The sequence below is a fragment of the Oxyura jamaicensis genome, chromosome 1 (genome assembly GCF_011077185.1).
Source record: "Oxyura jamaicensis isolate SHBP4307 breed ruddy duck chromosome 1, BPBGC_Ojam_1.0, whole genome shotgun sequence".
Classification (NCBI taxonomy): domain Eukaryota; kingdom Metazoa; phylum Chordata; class Aves; order Anseriformes; family Anatidae; genus Oxyura; species Oxyura jamaicensis.
This window is the reverse complement of record NC_048893.1, coordinates 82,511,463-82,531,905: the sequence shown is the minus strand read 5'-3', so window position 1 is coordinate 82,531,905 and position 20,443 is coordinate 82,511,463. Positions and strand designations below refer to the sequence as shown.

General features: G+C 40.5%; 1 protein-coding gene across 4 annotated transcripts in view; it reads right to left on the bottom strand.

The window, feature by feature from the left end:
• Positions 1-19,543, bottom strand: part of USF3 (upstream transcription factor family member 3) — a 28,084-nt gene extending 8,541 nt beyond the window's left edge. Inside the window, exons 1-5 of one of the 4 annotated variants that reach the window (XM_035314695.1) lie at positions 19,406-19,543; positions 7,096-7,160; positions 5,107-5,135; positions 2,117-2,199; positions 544-640 (exon numbers count right to left, since the gene is read on the bottom strand). In XM_035314695.1, coding sequence (XP_035170586.1) covers positions 544-640; positions 2,117-2,199; positions 5,107-5,135; positions 7,096-7,160; positions 19,406-19,453 — 322 coding nt within the window. In that variant the 5' untranslated portion in view covers positions 19,454-19,543. The other 3 variants (XM_035314698.1, XM_035314705.1, XM_035314709.1) reach the window with 3 other exon arrangements.
• Between the last annotated feature and the right edge of the window lie 900 nt (positions 19,544-20,443).

Below are 20,443 nucleotides of genomic sequence, written 5' to 3'. Positions count from 1 at the left end.
GTGGAGAAATAAAAACTACAAACCACAACATTAGCTCTGAGATTATTTCTGTCCTATCTCCGTCATTGTATTTTTATGCATCTGTTAAGTAAGAATTTATATGATGTATTATATTTTTATAAAGTAGATTGTTACTACTTTCAAAGTATTTGAAAGGAGAAAAAAAGAATATGCAGGAAAGAATATGAAGGAAACCCCATTTTTCCAATGAAAAAAATCTAACAATGTCAGAAATTGTTCTGCGCATTACAGTAGAATACATGGGGATGGAATCTGCTAGATGATACCGCATTATCTGTGAGCTCTTTACTTTACATCACAATACGATTGCTTTATATTGCTCAGCTATGTACAAGAATATGCACTTGGGCTTTTCTTCACTTCTTGTTTCAAGTTATTCTAAGTGGTTTTATTTTTCCTGCATGCATGTCTTGGGATTCATCAAGTCTGTTGAGTCCCTGGCTTTGTTGTTAGCCAATACTAAGACACACATTGGAAAGAAGCTACAGAAATTCTAAAGCCTCCAGTGACATCTTTATTTACCCTGTTCGTTGTTCCCTCCGTTTAACAGAAGTTCATCATTCTGTCTTTTCATTTCTGTTATATACTTAAAGGCTTGGTCCAGGATCATGTTCTTGCTCTTTAAAGGAAAAACAAAGAAAAAATTAGGAGAAACCTCATCATTTTTGGATCTACCAATAATAGATCTTGCATTTGTTCCAACAGTCTTCATTTTAAAAAACTTGAATGATTCTCTGAACATAGCCTTTTTTGTTCTTTGTTTTTTAAAAGACAACCCAGAAATTTCATGGGTGATACTAACCTTAAAACACTGTGAGTTTTTAAAGAACTAAATGTTTCATGATGGAGCTAAAATTTTCTGATGCCAAAACCTAAATACTAAGCCACAGAATCCAAGCAGCAAGCATCATTCTTGTTCACTAATAAACATATACATCACTCGAAATTTCCAGGACACTGCTTCATACATATTTTATTAGGAAAGAAGCAATCACAGAACAATTATCCAGGGAAGCATTTGCATAATTTTGAAACTAATATACTGCATAATATGGGATGACTAAACATACCATTAACCCTTCCACCATCTTCTTTTTGTAAGATAATGTTTATTCTGCCTGCTAAACTTCTCATTCATTTCTCAATTTCTTTCTTGTTCTGCTGTTCTTGTAGTAATAGTCTCTGCTGTAGATTGTTCTGTCTGGAAAAAGATGCTTCTGTGCATCAGCCTTTGTCATTTTGTCTTTTCATCTCTCACAAGGACACTGTCTTACATCGCTATTAGCATTCAACTTTCAGAATTGCTTTCTTCTCATTATACCTAAGACTACAGAAATAAACGTACATGCAATTCAATTTACATCTTAGGACATTAAGCGATCACCAGCAAAGGGCAGAGGAGGGATTGGAGAATGACCTGAAAAATGATTTTGCTTAACCCATAGATTTCACCCGTTGAGCATTGCAAAGACCACATTAAGTACTAGAAAACAACTTGACAAACAGGAGCTGCACAACCCAACCAGCAACCCACTGGCCAGATCCAACCTACCATCCTGCCACCCTTTCTTTAGAGGAGAGGGTGAGCAGCTATTTGGTCAACACAGGAAAGGCAGCAGCTGAGATAGGTTTCTTCTGTTGTTAGTAATGTTCAGGCACCCTTAATGAGAACTTTGGGAAGCTGTGGATCAGGCAGACAGGCAGACATTGGCAAGATGACTTAGATGGCTATGGGCAAATGAGTCTGTCTTATGCCTTCTCAAAAATGCCGCAAATGAGAATCAAAGAGAAAGTTGGTCAGTCACATGTCCAACTCATTCCTTCAACAGTTATGTGCAACACCTTCAGATACAAAGCTCAAAATCTGTACAATTACATTAATGTGGCCTTGTACTTCCAAAAAGGAATTCTATTACATATAGTTGTTTTTTTTTTAAATACTACGAAGATCTAATAAGATTTCAAGCATATTAATTCAGACAGTTTTGTGTTCTTTGTGAGAAAAATAGCAAAATAAGTATTTATACTTCTATGGACAAGGAAACACACAAGCATTTTACAGGAAACTTCTACGTATCTCTGAATGAACGCTTACCTGCTTGAGTGCTGGAGAGCAGGGAATGAGTTCTCCAATTCTATTTATCCCAGCATTAATCTTCTTCTTTCGATGTCTCTCCACTAAGTAAAGATAATACACACTATGTCATCTAGTTGAACAAGTCAACAGCATGACAACTAATACCAATGTAAGGGCTCATAAATACATTATTTCCTGAACTATTGAGACCCTTAATAATATGATACGGTAAAAAAAAAAAACACAACAATCCTCTAAACTAAACCTCAGTTATTGAATTTACACTCAATGACACTAAGAGCTATAACATAAGAAGCAGTATCTTTAAAAAGTGGGGATGTTCAGGACCCCTATGTTGAAAAAGCAGAGCTATTGCAACTCATAACTCAAGTTTTAATAATGCTTTTTAGCTGAGTTTTATGAAACTCTTTTCACAAGGCAGACAAAGTAACTTTACACATACAGAAAGCAAACGAAACAAGATTATGTAAAGAATCAGTTCCAGGTTTAGGAACAAATTCTGTCTCTCTTAAGTCCTAACATGAATTTTAGCACCAGAAGAGAAATAATTTATTTTTTGTCAGATTTTAATGTTAAATTCATATTGATGGAACAGCCAACACAGAATCTAGCTCTAGTTCTAGGAACTATCAGTTACTCATTTTTATGTTCAAAGCTATAACTGTTGTGCAAGTTCTGATTATAATTGGGACTAAAGAAAATATTTAACGAACAATATTTCTGGTGAATTACCTATTTAGAGAAGGTCAAAATGGTTAAATTACACTCCTCTAGTAACATGATTTATCTCTTCATGAGGCCTAAACACTGTTGCAAGAAGGTTCTACGCTACATATCTAGTACCTCTGGGCATTTTTTTTCAGATAGTATTAAGCTCCATCTTCCTCCACAGTCAGCTTCTTTCCAATATAGTTCAGTCTTCTGTAGTTTCTTGCTGTTTTGTTTTTGAGATTTTTCATTTTTCTATGCAAACTCGTTTTATACAAGAGCCTGCATAAAGTTCTGCCATAGCTCTGTCAAGATTTGAATCAATGTGTCATTCACTGTGCTTTACGTTTTTTACAGCAGGGCTGTTTTGATGGCGTATAGAAACACACAGTAACCCAAAGGTTAATGTACATTTTCTACAAATGAAAGAATGCTTTACTTTGTGCTCCTTTACAAACGATACACTGATTTAAACAGTTTTATTTCAGCAGTCTGTCACTTCAATTTACATTTTTCAAATTACTGAAGCTTTTTTTCTTTATTATTATTATTTCAGGACAGACTGAAAGGCATTCACAGAGTTCTGTTCTGATGCAGCAAAATAAAGCGTCTTCTGCAAGAAATTTATTATGTAAAACAGAAAGACAAAGTCTGGAGGGAAAAAAAAAAAAAGCATTGCCCCAAGTCTCCATTTAGATAGGAACTGAAGCACACGGGAATCTGCCTCATACACCTCATTTAAAATATATCCACAAGGTGTCCTCTCTGCTCTGAGGACTACGTCACTTGCCAAGCCTAAGGCAGGGGCAATGTTTGAGCATCATTCCACTTCTTCCCATGAGCATCATTCCACTTCCCAGTTCTAACACTTCTACAGCAAAAGGTCACCCTCGTTTAGAACAAATGAAGGACAGACTCCTCAAAGAAATAAAAACTGAGCAAAACAGTTACTCTGAACTAAAGCTGCATTTCATACTGTTATTTATAGACAAGGCAGACATTTGAATTCAGCATTGAAAGAAATCCTGTAGCCTATCTTCTAAAGCAACTTAACAGCTCTGAAGAGTTAAGCCTGTAACTTTTACATAATTTTATCCAATTAAACCACATATAGATTTAAAAGCTCATTAAGGGATGCCAGTTTCACCAGTATTCTTAGCGGTCAGTCATACAAGAGCAGCTATATAAACATTAAAACCCATGATCCTTGGGAATTAATTTTTGTATCTCTTACTGTTACTTATACATACAGATATCACAGTGGTTGTGAAGTGCTATTCCTTTTTGATAGTATTATCCACTCTACTCAGATTGTCCAGATATTAATGACTAAGCAAGCTACAGGTTTGGAGGGAGCTGGTCCCCACATCTTGCAGAATTCAGGCCAGAAGATGAAGACTTTGGAAAGCTATCAGCAAGCAAAACAGGAACTGAGAATTAGAATGAGTTTGGCAATCTTAAAAGTAGGCTTGATAAGATTATTTCCTAACACTTCTTAATCCTTAAGAAATTGGCCACACCCTGGGTACAGCCCTACAAGCTTTATGTTCCACAGCTTTCACATGGAAACTGCTCAGTGTTTTTTCCATTTGAGTTTGTAAAGACCACACATTTGTATTGTTTAATGAAGGGAGGACCAGATTCAGAGTCTAGCATTTCTTATCTATACAGATAAATCTGTCAGACTCTTCGGAAGCCTTTCTGATGATACCTATCAAATGACACTGAAGCTAAAACCTGACAGAGACAAGAGGCTGCATGCTGTGTGAGGGAAGTAAGTCCTACAACATACAGACAGTATTCACACAGAATTGCTGGTGGGTGCCCAAGGGACAGGTTGTAGGAGTATTTCTAATCCATGTAACCTCTAAAGCTCTTGGATGAGATACCTCTCTCTGATTTGCTTAAGTGTTTACCTCTGTTTTAAATGAGGTGATGATTATTTGTGAGTGAATGCCTGTACATTTACTTTTCTTTATAACTGAACATAGATTGTTCACTTTTTAGTTTAATAGCAATGGTAAGATCGGGTACATGGTCATACTTTCACACTTGGACATGCTGTGTGGAAAACAGCAACCCAGAGACCAATCGAGAGGCCCTTGTGCATAGGTATTCTATGCAGGACCACAGAATGATGCTTTTGCTAGGGTGGCTTTTTTTTTTTTTTTAAATGTAATAAACTCCTATGAAGGAACCTTCTCCATACAAAATAGGTTTTAATATTTCAAAGACTATGTGCTTATTTCTAGACCAAAAACCAAAAATCGTGTTCCTACCTGCGTTATGTGTCTCCCGGTTTTTCTTTCTGTTAAGCATAAAGGGAAAACAGTGATATGAAACAGAGGGAAAAAAATCTGCATACAAACAAATTTATCTTATTTTCTTATTTCAATTACAGTTAAAAATACTAAATATTGGATTCTGCTCTGAACAAGAACATGGCAGAAGTTACACTCAAAAGGACTGGTATTAGACATTGGTACTAAACAGTTTCTAACAAAAAAATCATTAGCATTCAGACTTAGATCAATTTCAGCAAAACAAAGCATAGTGTAATACTCAATTTGGTTACTGTTACATGTTTACAGGACAGGGTAGGATTTTTATGGTTTTGTTCAGCAAGAACTATTACACTATCCAATGTTCAATAAAGCCAATTATTAAAAAAAAAAAACACTACTTTTGAGCAGTAGGAATGCTAATTGTTTGTATGAAATATTGCTTTTACATTCACAGAATCAATGAAATAGGAAAAAATATTACCACACAAATTGATTCTTTCAGATCTGTTACCTTCAAACATCATACCTTCTAGTATCAAAAGTTTCCTTTGTGTGAGAAGCCTGAATTACCATTCTTCTGCAACTTTTCCTCTTTACTGCCTCAAAATTCTGTCTATGCTTTTGGGGTGTGAGGGTTGTCTTTATTTTCCTATGTTCATCTGGGATTTCTGGACCAACAGCAACCAGCAGGATCACTGTGCAAAGTCTCAAATTGCTTTTCTGGAAGTCAGTAAATCCTAAATATGTACTCCCCATATATGAATCAAATGTAGGTTATTCATGCAGTAAGGCAAACACTTTCAGGAAATCTACTAAAGCAAAGCACATGTCTTATGGAAAAAGAAATGTTTCAATAAAAAAAATCAGAAGTATTTCTGTCAGCAGTGCCCTACTAGTCTACTTGCAAAAAGTGGAATAGCATTTTCTGCTCTCCACTCACTGTTAAAGCACAGTCCAGACATAACAAGGAATCTGAAGTGAGAAGGCAAGATGTATGTGGATGACACGTGTGATTATTATCAGCCACATACCCTTCTGTGCTTTGAGTTGGCATTTATTTATGGTAACTCGCCAAAAGCAGTGTGTAACTCAGACAGCCTTTACAAGACAGTGCTGTTACTGCAGATGGCCATATCTGGAGACATTTGCTAAGAAATCATGCCTAAAGATGAACATCTTAAAGTCAAATAAATGCCACTGAAGCCTGCACATCTGTTCTACAGCTATTCAAGAAGAGATGAATCTTCTGTTCATTGAAAATATGCACCACCAGAACTGAAATGCATGCAGGATATTGTTGGTTTCTTAATTTAGAATAAAGTACAATTTTCCCACTTATATACAAAATAATCATCTGTCATTCTTATCATAAATCATATCCTACAAGGCCAGCTAGCAAAAGATGGATGCTCTAACTAGGGAATGAAGGACTGCCCTGCCACATCAAGTGTTAGATCAATAACCTACTACACAGGAATGAAGACTTGGAAAGGTTGTAATGAACTTTGAGTCCCTTTGTTACAAATTTTGGTTATAGACTTGCTATTCAACCTGCGAGTGTGTTCTGACTTCCACCAGAGATTTGAGAACACTCAGATTTCACTGTGATTTGAAATAGAGATAAAAACTCCTCCATCAAAATGAGCATAGTGTTCCCCCAGCATCTGCAAGGAGTCTCTGCAATAATACAGGCTGCAGTCTAACCTAGGTGGTGACGCAGTCTTACATGCATCTGGGTAGTCTGCGTGCCTTTGCCTTGGTGGCCAGGGTAGACATGCCTCACAAATAACTCACCACAGAAAGGGGAAGAGAGAGGCAGGTTTGTAGGCATAGTTCCCAGATTTTTGGATCAATCCTGGTCAACCCTCAGAGCTTCTTGTTAATAGCCTTATTACCCCTTAAAAACTTTTAGCTAGAAATTCCATCACTGCAATATGACCACAGACTTCAGAACTAAAAAATCATTTTTCCACAGAAACTCACCGATGTTGCTTCTTAGTAGGTGTCTCATTCTCTGTCATCTCTGGCATGGTTTCAGAGAAGAGAGCCTGAAGAAAATTGTGGAAGGAATTAACAATAACTAAACTCTACAGAATTCTTAGCACACATTTATTACACCATTTTGACTTTGACCACAAGGATAGGGCCACACTACACAGTATGCAGAAGTCTATCACCTTGCTGTAAAGGGGCTAGTCATGTGAGCACTAAAAATGAAGTATGTTACCTATACAGGTGCTATATGAACCACTGCTGTCTATGAAGAACTGGTTTCCATTTCCTCGGTTAATTTAAACTAAAAAAAAAAAAAAAAAACTGTAATCCCAACTACTTAAAGAAAGAAAAAAGGAAAATTAGTATATATGATTGTTGGATTTTTAATTTTTTTTTTTGAATGGGAGGAGGTACAGCTGAACTCTGTCTTTTTCATCAGCACTTCCTAGCTGAATATGCTTTCAATTCCCAGTTCTAAATAAAGTTTGAATGCTGAGCAAAATACAAACTAACGTTAGGACATTAATTATTAGACTGTTTAATAGCACTCTAATGAAGTGACCTCATAATGCAGGAAGTTACAAAACTTGCTTGTTACTGAGTTAATGTGCAGTTTAGAACAGACCAAACCAACATCCTTTGTTCATGTTTTAAGCTATATAAAATTCAGTTAAAAATAAAGTTACGAAATAAAGTTGTATGTAATGGCCTAGTATGTTGCACCTGTCCTCAGCCTCAGCTCATAAGTAGCCTGCATTTAGACAAACAAAAATATGACAAAAAGAAAACACAAGATACGGTTAAATGAGTGATGATCAAACACATTTCTACTAGAGCGAGGAGCTTTATAGACCAAGTAACATGAAGTATACTGTAGATGACACCAGGGGTTTTTTTTTGTTATTATTATTATTATTATTATTATTTTTGACAAGACAGAGGTCTGTATTTAGCTTCATGCTTCTGCTCATTCTCTCACCAACCAACCTGTTCTTGCAACTCTTACCATGGGCCCTCAGACTCCTGGTGGCTTCACCTCTCCCTGGCTCCTCCTGGAAAGCCCATCACTTTCTTTCACCAAGCTTTATATCTTTTGGGTATTTTGTTTGTCTGCTTGCTTGTTTTTACTGTAAGGAAGTGTGGGTAGGTTTTAATACAACTTTCAACATCAAGCTGTAAACTGAGTCTACCATTACTAACACTGGCATTTAACAGATGAGGAAAAAAAATCCCTACGAACTAGGAAGCCAGCCACCTATAGAGCTCCCAAAACACTGAAGCACGCAATTTGGAAGGGAGTATGCATGTACGTGTGTGTAAAGTTAACAGAAATATTCCTTATTGGGCCAGAGAAGAACTTGGGTGTTGCTTTCTAGTCCTGACACGCTTAAAACTTTAATTGAAGTAGTACTCTCATTCAGTAAACCTAAACTGATTAACATTGCAGCTGATGCCATTTACCACAGTCTCTTATTTAAGCACTGTATCTATTCCTAGGAAGACAGAGGAAAAGTTGGCAAACAAGAAGTAAAACAAAAAGGCAGTACTCTGCAGATCCAGCTTGGGAAACTCAAAGTGTGTGAAGTTTTCAAGAACCTAAGTCAGCCTTTCCACCCGACACAAGAGCATGCACACCAACACGAAGTTAGACACAATACTGTGAAAGATGAGTTACAGCACTACACCACTCCGCTGGGCATTGCGTACAGCCTATTTGAGGCATAACTCACTCACCCAAAGGGAGCACAGCACTACCTACTTCTATTTCTTGACAGGCTTCGCTTTCTCCATTCTCACCAGCCATGCTCTGCCTAAGGTGTGAGAAAATCTGAGAGTTAATGTAGTCTCTTATTGTGGGAGAGTCCTTCAAGTTACTGAAAATTCAAAACTCTGAAGGCCAGAAAACCCAGCTCCACACGCAAGACATTTATAACCTCTCCCCTGAGGTGGGGGTCAGCAGCCCTTACACACATCCCAGCTGCATTCATTGTACCAGGCAGGTGGGGCCACACTGAACGATGAAGGGATTAACTGCGAGAGTTTAGCAGATGTCCAATCCTGATTATAAAAGTAAATCTGGTCAGACCCCAGGCATCTTTTGCACTGCTGGCCACCAGAGAGATGCTCACATACACACTGCATGACTGAGGTCCGCACACCTCATTTCAGTGTTTGATGTTTCAGTTGCGTAAAAGCAGCACAGCAAAATTGATTGCCATTGAGGCCATCAGAAACGGCATGAGAAGCAGACTCGTTGACTGGCAATGATACGCTCTTGCCTGTCCATCTTTAAGACAGCACTTCAGGTGAACTGCCTATGCAGGAGGGCACGGGGACATTCAATTTAGCATATGCTGTGCTGTTTCTATGTAGTGGGGCAAATATGTGGGCAACAGAGTATGTGGACATAGTTCTGGTGCTGAAAAGCTCACAAACAGACATTATGTTTAGAAGATGGAAGATGTTGATTGCATCCTGTGGTAGTCATGCACTTTGCTTCTTGACTTTTGACTTTTCGGCAGCTATCCGTAAGGGCAGAGCTGGCATCTGTTATTGGACGTTACTAGACCACGTCAAGTACTCTAGAAGTGAGAACAAAAGGATGAAATATGTCTCAATTTTGATGAATTTAACATTTTTAAAAGACTAAGTATTTACCAAATAGCTCTTTTTATTTTTTTTTCAAATTTATACAATTTCAGAACCAAAGGAACATTTCTGAAGTACAGTGTATTTAATGTAGAAAGCATTAATATGAATTTAGATGGCCAGTTACTGTGCAAGGCTACAGATAAAGCACAGATGTGTCAGAGCTAATGGGTATAAAAAGAACCAACCCTCTCCCAAACCAGACACATCTGCTGTGACTCCACCTGCTTCTCCCTACACACAGTCCAGATCACAACCACATTCCCATCTTCTCTCCATGCTCCCACACTAAAGCTGCTTCTTCTGCCCAGGGTCTGCATTCCCTCAGCTCAATTCTTGCTCCTATTACCAGATTCCCCATTTCCTAAAGTCAAGATCTATGTATTTTTCCACTGGCCTTATTCCTTCCTCCTTAGCAGATGCCTTAAATGATTCAGCAATACATTACATATTTGGGAAGAAAGGCGAGGTCTTACAGGAAGTTTGTATTGAAATTTATTAATAAAGCTTGTAAACATTTTTTGATCCCGAGAAAATTGAGAGTTCTTATAACAAAGCATCAAAGATGTCTTATCTTCCTGTTTCATCCTCCTCTGCCCATTTTTAAAATTTTTATTTATTTTAATGGGGGTCAACAACCTTCTTCTAAGCAGTGCCATCCCCTGCATATTTCAAGCCAGATGCCACCACGTTGAGTGTATTAGCCTCACAAAATATCAAATATAAATAACTGGTAAGTTTGCATTTCATAAGCTTCAGTTCTGCTGGGAGGCATAGCTCATTTCTTATAGAACAAACAGGGCACAGGAGTGCCACAAGTGTTATTCTAACTTCACTTTACTGTGGGATTACTTCAAGCCAGAAGCTTATTGAGATTCTCACAATTCAAGCAATGTTTCCCCCAAAGTTTCAAAGCAGTTTTATAGGAGCGATAAGAACAAACAAAGCAGTATGCATTAGCTAATTAACCCATTAGTTTATTTCATGTTCCAATTTGCTCCTTGAAAAGAGGTGGTTAGATGTGCAGAACTTGTATACAACCCTGGGGCATCTATTTCAAGACCATATGAAAAGGAAGATGGGGAACTGAAGATTTTTTCTTATTCTTATCCTGTAATGACAAAACCCTTTGCATTTTATTTGATAAACCCCAAAACAGATCTGGTAATAGTAGGGAAGTGGTATTCTAAAGAGTTGTTGAAAACACAGACTCTGAAAATTAAAAATTAAAATATAGCTGCCGAGGCAGAGACTTTTGTGGGCTGCTGTATAATGTTTATCCTACCTCCTTTTCTTCCTAGCAGCTGTCACCACACCAGAGCTTGAACAATGGTTTCTCTTTACTTATTCCATGTCAAGTAATACTTCCAGGAGAGATTCATTTTCTGATTCACCACAGCAGAAGATGAGTATTTGCTTTATAAGCTCAGGGGCAAACATATTTTAAGTTCAGTCATGCAACATGTTCACTTGACTCAGCTGAATAACTTTTGCAGAAATAATGTAGCAAATTATAAATTCTTTAGACAGATCAAGGAGATGCAATTGGCCATTTATGGCTATTTACTCCCAAGTTTTATGTAGTTTATAGCTCTTACAATGTCAACTTGAAATACTGGTTTTAGTTTAAATGCAATGCCATCCCCAGAAATGAAAAGATACTTTGTCTTCTGGAGATTTAAGTTTAATGCACTTTAATCAGTGCTGCAGTCTTGCAGTTCTTAGGAGTTTCATACCTCAGGTCGTGATTTATGGCCAAAATCAGTTCCAAAGCATAGGTAACTACTACACAAATGCTAATTTTTTTATAGCAAGACAGTGTCCTCTTCATTCAAGTGACTATTTGTCCAGTCTTCCATGCATGTTTTACAACAAGGCCACAGACTTCAACCACAGACTTAATTCAAGCTTTTAATCACAAGCAAGGTGTCCTTGAGATAAAAAGCCACGACTTACTGCCTTTTCTTTATTCTCCCCTTGAGGCGCTTCTATGCTCATTTTGCATTCTCAGTTGCAGAAAATTTAACTTGAAACTTTATCTTTGTGATTGTTACCTACCTACCAACTACTTTTGCTGCTAAAAGTAACCTTTTAAGACTACTGTACAGGAAACCAAGAGGAAAAACAGTCCTATTCAAGAGGAAAAATACCTTTGGTATCTTTTAGTGTGGTTTCTGAAGAACCCATGGTTTTGTTGTTACTGCACTGTGTCTATTCACCTGCATACTCATGACAGCCGGGCTGTCTGACCAACCTAAAAGAAATCCAAGACATTAAATTCCCAATTATTTACAAAAATACTTGAGACTGGGCAGAGATGAATGGGTGAGGTCGGCGCTGACACTGACAGTAACCAGCTGGATACTGCGCAACTCTGCGATCAACTAACTCTACAGTACCTATGTGCTGGCTGACAAGGGTGGGCCAGGTTGGTCTACGAGGTTATATGAGGGATTAAAGGGCAGGCAAGAGTTATCTCAGCTTTTCACAGAACACACATTCCCAATCCAAACCAGCTGATAATTTCCTTGGGCAAGAGGGCTGCTCCAAAAGCTTCTGCAAAAGTTACTATCAGCAAACCAATGCCAACAAACTACAGCTCGTTATACAATCCACTTCATTCTTTTAGCTTGTCTGGAAACAACAGATGGGGGAAAAAAATTCACTGCTTTTAGAGAATTTTTTTTAACCTCTTTTGTTTGTACTATCTAACCTCAAAGACATTGGTATTTTCCCTCCTACTGACTTAAAGCAATTAAGTTTCATTAAGGATGTTATATAAGGTTACGCAAGAGAACTAGAAAGACAGTCTTTTCTCTCTCCCTCTATAACTGCATTGCAGGAAGAAGCTGGCTTATCATTCAAGTAATGCTCTCTCACATCTACAGTCATTTTGGTTTATATTTATGAATTCCATAATATTAAAGCCATAATTGCTTGTGACCATTTCCTAGCATGCTGCTTCAAGAGAGCATTGCTGTAGAGCCGTTCATCTGAAAAATCCTGACCAGATCTGCTTAAGAAGCTTCTGAAGATCCACGTGTCCTGTTTATTCTTCTTGCTCTGCCATTGCTGCCCCTCCAGCTCTCCTAGATTACAACCTCATTCACTTAAACCTTGTGGGAGACAGAGAAGAGTTACGGCTTCACTGAATCAAATCTCTTACTTGCTCTGCTGTTCTGAAAGCTGTTTGGAGAGGCACCTCTGGACCTTAGCATCCAGAAGCGAGCTGCTGCCACCTTCACTCATTGTGTGGATGATCGTGGTACTACAGACAGACTGAGGTGGTATGAAAATGCTAGCAAAGGAAAATGCCTACACAAATTGTCTCCTGTGACCGGGATGAACTGTTATATGGAAGCAGGCACTCGGGGCAAAGAGTGACAAGTGCACAAGTAGTATTCAAGTTAAAATCACAAAGACCACAGCTGTCACACCCTAAAGAGGGTCTCCAGCTATTTTAGATCAAAGTAAAGAGACCAGAACTCTTATTGGGAAATCAGAAAAAAAAAATGACCATGGAAATCCTCACGAAAACATGCTTGTTGGATATTTCATTAAGATTCAAAAGTTACCCCGTACCAATTTCATGAAAGAAGTAAGAAAAAATGAGGCATTTTTTCAAGCTGCAAGACACCACTGCTCATTTCCCTGGTATTCAATGCTCAGTGATCCATTGGGCACTTCAAAACAAGACATTAATTTCAAATTGAAGACATAGCTAATTACATCATGCTTGAAAAAGGCATCAAACACCTTTTTTGAGGGGGAAGGCTAAGTGGATGCAGAGTGGCGTGCAGACAGCTTCCTTCTGTGACAGGCCGTCATTCCCTGTGTGGGCTAGGTTACCTGTGGCAGAGGACAAAAGCAGCCTGTACCACAGCAGTGAGTGCACTTCCACTCTGGTGCAATAGCATCTACCAGGGAGCCAAACCTTCCTGGCAGGATGTTACCTAAAGAACGAGTCCCTTCTTTTTCCTGAAAAAGCTGTAACGTGCAAGTCTTCCTGGTCTCCGATTAGTGGAAGCTAGATGATCATTTGTAATTGAGGAAGCCTTCCATTGGAGAGCTGTATTCGAAACATTAAAGACTGACTGAACAAATGAGAAGTTAGAGATTCAGCAACAGCTGATCTGATTCTGCTTTCTGATATGACCTCACCACCAAATGAAATCTCTATTCAAAGATCAGTACTTTGTTACAGGGCTCGATAATCAATTTAAAATCAAAACAGAACCATTTATTTTTGCTACCACACCAAGAATGCTACTCTTCACTTAATTTTTGGTTTACACCTGACCTGTTGTGCCACTACAAATGATCCTCGTTTATAAGGTCTTGAGGAGGTATCAGGTTAGCTGTAAGAACGCCCTCTTGTAGCTATGCCAGAATTACAGGCACTCGCTGAAACAACTTGCTGCTCTCTCTTTAAGTCCCTAACTAATAAACAGTGCAAAATATCCTAGAACTGAAATGCACAGGGCATCCACAGAGTTTATGCAAACTTCTTTTATTGATCTTTTCAGATAAGTCATTAAGTAGAAAGATTACACAATAAAGTTTTTGAATGTTTTAAAGGTTAAGGGTTAAGAAATATGACACAAACCAAGAACTCATCATGTGGCCATGCTACGGGAAGCAGTACTGCGTAGGTCTTCACTACAAAGCTCCTTTAAAACATGCGGAAGAGATCCATCCTGAGAATTGGTTACGGACACTGACCTCCCAGCATGACAGTTTTCCCTACGAATCTTAATGGGGCTAAACACAAAAATGGATGAGGTAGAAGGTACCATGAAACAGTACGTAGTTTTATCACACAACCTAATCAAACTTACGCCCCCAGCCCCACCCTTAAGACATGTAATTTCTGAGTACCTTGATTTTAAAAGAAATAGTTAACAAAACTTCCACTTTCAGAACCTTGCAAAACAGCAACTGTGTGAAAGTGCTTCCAAAGCACCTGTTCAGAGAGTGTACTGCCATGTCCTTCAGAAAAGGTCAGCACAGTATTCCAGAGACAGTACTTTCACTACCATCAGCTGTAACGAGCTTTAAAATCAACCACTACCACCTCAAACCCGACAACCTTGTAATGTCCTTTTCATTCCAGGCTCCTAACAAAACATTTTAGCAGCTGGAAGAGAGTTACTTCTCCCCTTTGTTCTTCAAAGTTTTTTTTTCTAGATAAAAGGGGCCCAACAGGCAATTTCTTCAGTTCCAAGAATAAGGGACTCACCTTGTGGTCTGGACGTTTGACAGGTAGTTTGCAACTTTATCCCTGCCAGTAGCACACAGAACTATCTCGGTTAGATGTAACAGAGAGGTCGGAATTAAAGATACCTGAGACCAGGTGACTAGGACAGACACACTTTCTTAACAGCCACATTTAAAAAGAAATTTAAAATCAAAATCAGTATATGTTGGACACCAGGAAAACCAGACAACTAGATGCAAATCTATAGGAAACCTGGATTCATTCATCTACTTTAGGAACTAGCTATTTAGCTTGGGAGAATAAATGCATAAGAGCTATCCAGAGGTAAGTAGTTCTGTGAACACCAGAAAAATCACACAGGACTATTTTAGAAATTTACCACCAATAATGGAGAAGAAGCTAAAAGCAGACTTCCAAGTTATTAGTTTGTGGAAGTTTGAAAGAAATGGCAAGGGACAGGAACAACAGACAGACAAATATCATGATCCCGCAAGTTTTACTTCATTAGAAAACTCTTCTCTAAAATGAAAATGCTTTACTTCCATCTTCTTTTCTTCTGTCATTGTCTGAAATTATCCCCCAGTTGCCACCTGAGACGACCTTGGCAAGAATATCTTAAAGTGAGACTAGAAGGGAGAGATCCCCATTGTGTTTCTGAGCAAGCGATAGCCCAAATACCTTACTTTTTCCTAGCTAAGAAATATAGGGTCCTTAAAAAAATGAAGCCACAAAATGAGTAAAATGGACTGAAAAGACTCTTGAAACAAGTTACAGGTGGGACTCTTTATACCTTCCCAACCACAAGTCTAAGATACACACCACTGCTTCAGACAAAGGTAATCCTTAAAAATCCAAATTGTCAGGTGTTGAAACTGAGCATCACCCTTGGTCTCAGACTTAAAACCTAACAGACAAACCACAAAGCCCTCAGCTCTCTCATACTTCCACTTAAATGAAGGAAAGAACTATTGGAAGTTTCCCGTTCCAAACACAGGCGCAAGCTAAGTCCCCTCCAGCAGGAGAATTTTTGAACTTGAGCCACGGAGAGGAAGACACGGGGCTGTGCAAGCGCGTTGGCATAGAACCATGTTATTATTGTAGCAAATGAGGAAGAAGAGTTGTAGTTCTGAGGAAAAGGCAGTCTGCAGACAACCTAAGACTAGCGTTCAATTTCTAGCTAACTTTGCTGATGCAGGAAAGCAGGGCAGAGTCCACCTGCACCAAAGGGTGAAGGCCGGCATGAATTTAATGTGCCATAAGCCAACCACTCAATACAGACTACAGACGCAGGCAGGCATCCCCATGGCTTCCAGATCCTAAGATCTGAGAAATGTGCACCTAGACTTACAAGTTACTAGATCCAACCTCTAATCTCTCCAGCCTCACTAGAGAGGGGCCCCCAATAACTCATTTTGGTACGAGAGTACCAGCACAACTGAGGTGTGCTTTTAGATGGAATGGATCTCATTTTATGATATTGCTCTTGACCAATTAACCTGACAGAAGTACCAGCACAGGTAATTAGGCGAGAAAGGCACTTGTTAACATGGAGCACAGAACATTTTTAACAGCCCGCTACTTTCTTCTCATCTGAAGCACAACGGCACACGGCTTGGCTGATGTAAAAGACTGCTATCACATGTCATGCCTGCGAAGTAACTCATTCATCTTAGAAGAGTAACGCCACAGCTCTTTATACAGGAAACAAGCTTTGTTTGCACAAGATTTGCCAACCCTGTGCACGCAGCAGAATCACTTCTGTGCTTACTCAGAGCATGACAATAGTGCTACCCTTGTCAAGTCACAACAAAGCACACTTTGGATACATGAAGTGCACATGTAAAAGCTAGAATTGTATTTTAATCATGGACTTAGGTTACCATTATATAAGCGTGGCACCGCACAGTCTTGCTTCATCAGGGCGCTATGATCTTTACGAGCTTTATTGCATTCTGAAAAAAAGGAAGCCCTACTGCTCAGTGGTTCATCCAAGATGTTTCCACTCAACTTTCCAGAACCACGCTATGATCAATACCCTTCAGAATAGGAAAATATGTTCCTGAGGGACTTGACTTGGACTCACAAATATAACAGATGAAGAATGCTAACACAGGAAATAAGTTATAAAGGGACTCCAAATACTAGGAGTGAGTAGTCCTTAAAGCTGAAGACGGCATAACGTGTCTTCAGAGGCCCAAAAACTGTAACTCAACATGTTATTAAACTCCTAGAGATATTAATGTTGTCAGATGCCACACATATACAGTTTATATACCCGTTTTCCTAAAAACATCTGGTTTGTACACACAGCTAGGCACGCATCTCCAATGGGATTTTGGTATTCACGGACAATGTTCAGTATTATGTTACTTAACAGAAAACAGTGTCAGCTGAAACGTTGTGCTGTGACACTCATTCACTACCCTTCAAAGTGGCATAGGCTTCACAATAAGTGTGTATATATATATATATACATACACAAGAGTAATAAAATATATATTTAAAAGTTAAGATGTAAACAGCCATGATTCATTGAGGATCCCTTCACATCAAATGCTACTTCTACTTCTCTCCAGGCATGCGTCATTTACAAATTTAATTTTAAGTCCATCCTGGATCCAAACGGTTATTATAAGAACACAAGCACTCATACAAAAATTAAACAATTGACTGGTTCTTGCCAAATTCAGCATGACCCCACCCATGTCCTCCATGAGAATTTGACTTCTATGCTGTTTACAATCCAAATTCAATCCATACATTACATTAACTCATGCCAAAACTGGAGATGCCTGTGTACAATGCCACACACCTCATGGCAACCCGCTTTGCAAAGTAAAAGCACATGTGAACAGAACTCAATTCCAAGTCACCCCGTTGATTAACTTGTCAGACTTTAATACCTGGAAGCCTGAGGTATTGTTTGTTTTCTCAGTATGTTGAAATCGTAACAAACAAACAACACACAGAAGTAGCTCTTTAATTCCTCCCCTTAAAGAAGCTGGAAGCGCCCTCTACATTGACCCAAGAAGAGAAAGGGGAAAGGCCGGAGCAGCTCGGCCCGTGGTGTCAGCAGAACACTGCTGCTTAATTTTTGCCACCTTCTTCACGCGTTGTCTTGGGAATCGCAGCCTAAGGCTAACGCTCGGCTACAACACTCAAACCCGTGATGCACACAGCAGGCACGTGCCAGACACACACCGCAACGCACACACCTGACAGACGCTTCAGACCGTCCCTGCTCAGCTCCTGGGAACACTTACTGCTTTGATAGCCAGAAGCCAAAGGAGTAAAGCCCCCAGCATGCACCCACAACCTAATTCTCTCCTTGCAGCTGTCAGACACCTCCAGGCTCCAGCACCACTTTTCTCTCCACTCTTAAAATCCTTCCAGGTGTTGATACCCTTATCCTGAAAGGCAGTAAGTAATATCCAAATAGTACATGGTTCTATCTATTCTCACGGCGCTTCACACACTCAATATGTTATTTTGAACATACCCGCCTTAAAGTCACGCTTGGAACTTGAAAAGTTTCTAAGTTCTGTTCCTGTTAAGTGATGAACGTATTCCCAGTTGTCAAATCTGCTTCACTCCAAAAAGTACTTATCGTTATTATAGCACAATCATTATTATAGCAATAATTGAAAGTCAGAATTAAACTTCTAAATCCTTATAATAATGCTAAGGACCATTTCTCCATATTTATTCCTTCTTGCTTGTTTGATTATTGCACACAATTCACGTGTGACAAGTAACACCCTGCGGTTTGTTAAAGTGCTGTATAACGTAATCAACATAAGTAACATTGCTCCAACGCACTGGATACGGAGAAAAAAAGAAATTAAAGTCGTGTTTCCAAACCAAGCTTTTACATCCCCTACCTCTGACTGCTTAACGTGCAATCTCTCTGTTATCTTTGCTTGATGTTTTTAATAACCGCATCTGTGTGCGATATAATAGAAAGCCAAGCTAACAAGTGAAAAGTAAAAACAAAGACGTGCGATTTTCTAGGTACTTATGGCCAGTGACCCAACACATCCTCCTGCCTTACCCCGGTCTCCGTAAGGCCTCTGCTACCGCCAAACCCGACTGAAAGCGGCCGCAATTTGTAATTCTGACATTGCTCGGGCTGCGCCCACAGCCAGCCTCCTCCCCTCAGGAGCCCCAGCCGAAGGTACACCGGGGGGGAAGAGCCGGTCTCCAAGGGCCGTGCCGTCAAAAAGCCCCGGACACAACCGGGCCCGCTCGTTCCCCCCTCACGGACAAAGGGGCCCGGTAGGGGGGGTTGGGGGGGGGCACCCGCTGTCGCCATGGTGACAGGCCGAAGCCCGGCGCGCGCCCTCCAACCGTCGCCTCCCTCAGGGCAACGGTCGGGGGGGGACATAACGGCGACCCCGTTCCCTTCCCTCCCCTTCCCGGCCTCGCGCTCACCGGCGGGCTGGGCGGGCTGGGCGGCGGCGCCCCCACGGCGGGCACCATCCTCCGTGCGGGCACCCCGCGCCGCCGCCGCCGCTGCCGCTGCCTCCTCTCCTCTCCGCTCCACTCCCCTGCCGCGCACCCGAGCCTGCTGCCCGCACGCGCGGCCCGCCGCAGCCAATCCGGCGGCGCGGGTCGAGCCGCCGCGGCCAATCAAAGAGCGGTGGGCGGGGGAAAGCGTCGCTCGCTGGAAGTGGGAGGGGCGGAGGAGACGCGGGGCCAATCGGCGGGCGGAGGGGTCGAGGCTGGAGGCGCGTGCCGTCAACAAGTTAAGGTGGCCGAAAGAGGAACTGGTAGAGATGGGCACCGCGGCCGGCCAATGAGAGAGCGGGGGAGGGCGGAAGCTCTTAAAGGGGAAGCCTCTTAAAGGGGAAGCAGCTGCCGGGAGGCCCCGCCCCGCGCGGGCGGCCGTTACCTCAGGGCGTCCGCTCCCCCCCCCCCCCCCCCCCGCGGGGGGGGGGGGCGGCCCCGGGACCACAGCCGGGGGGCTGGCAAAGTTAAAAATAAAATAAAATGTTGCTTTCTCCCCCTTTTAAAACGTTCTGCTCACAGAATACCAATGTGACAGATAAAAAAATAAATAAATAATAATAATAAAGTTGTTTCTGTCATTAAACACTGGCCTCGGACTCCTTACCCTTCCCCACCACCCCCCTGCAATTAGCACCCCTAATTAGCTGCCCGACACACCCCACTCACTTACATATAAAGGGTAACATCCTTACCTTCCTTTTTTTTTTTTTTTAAAAAAAAAAAAAGGATTTTCCTTAAAAAGGCAGCCCTCATCCAAGCCAGGAAAGCCAAGTTTTGGGAAAAACAAGTTTACTTGTTGCTACCCGACGGTGCCCTGGAGTGCTCCCTGAAATCCTCACATCACCCAAGCAGGGTTCAGCACTCGCTGTACAGTTACAGGAAGCCAGAAGCCAGCAAAGTCACAGGTGAAATCGCATACAGCAAGAAATTGGTTAGGATCAGCAATCTGCTAACATCTGT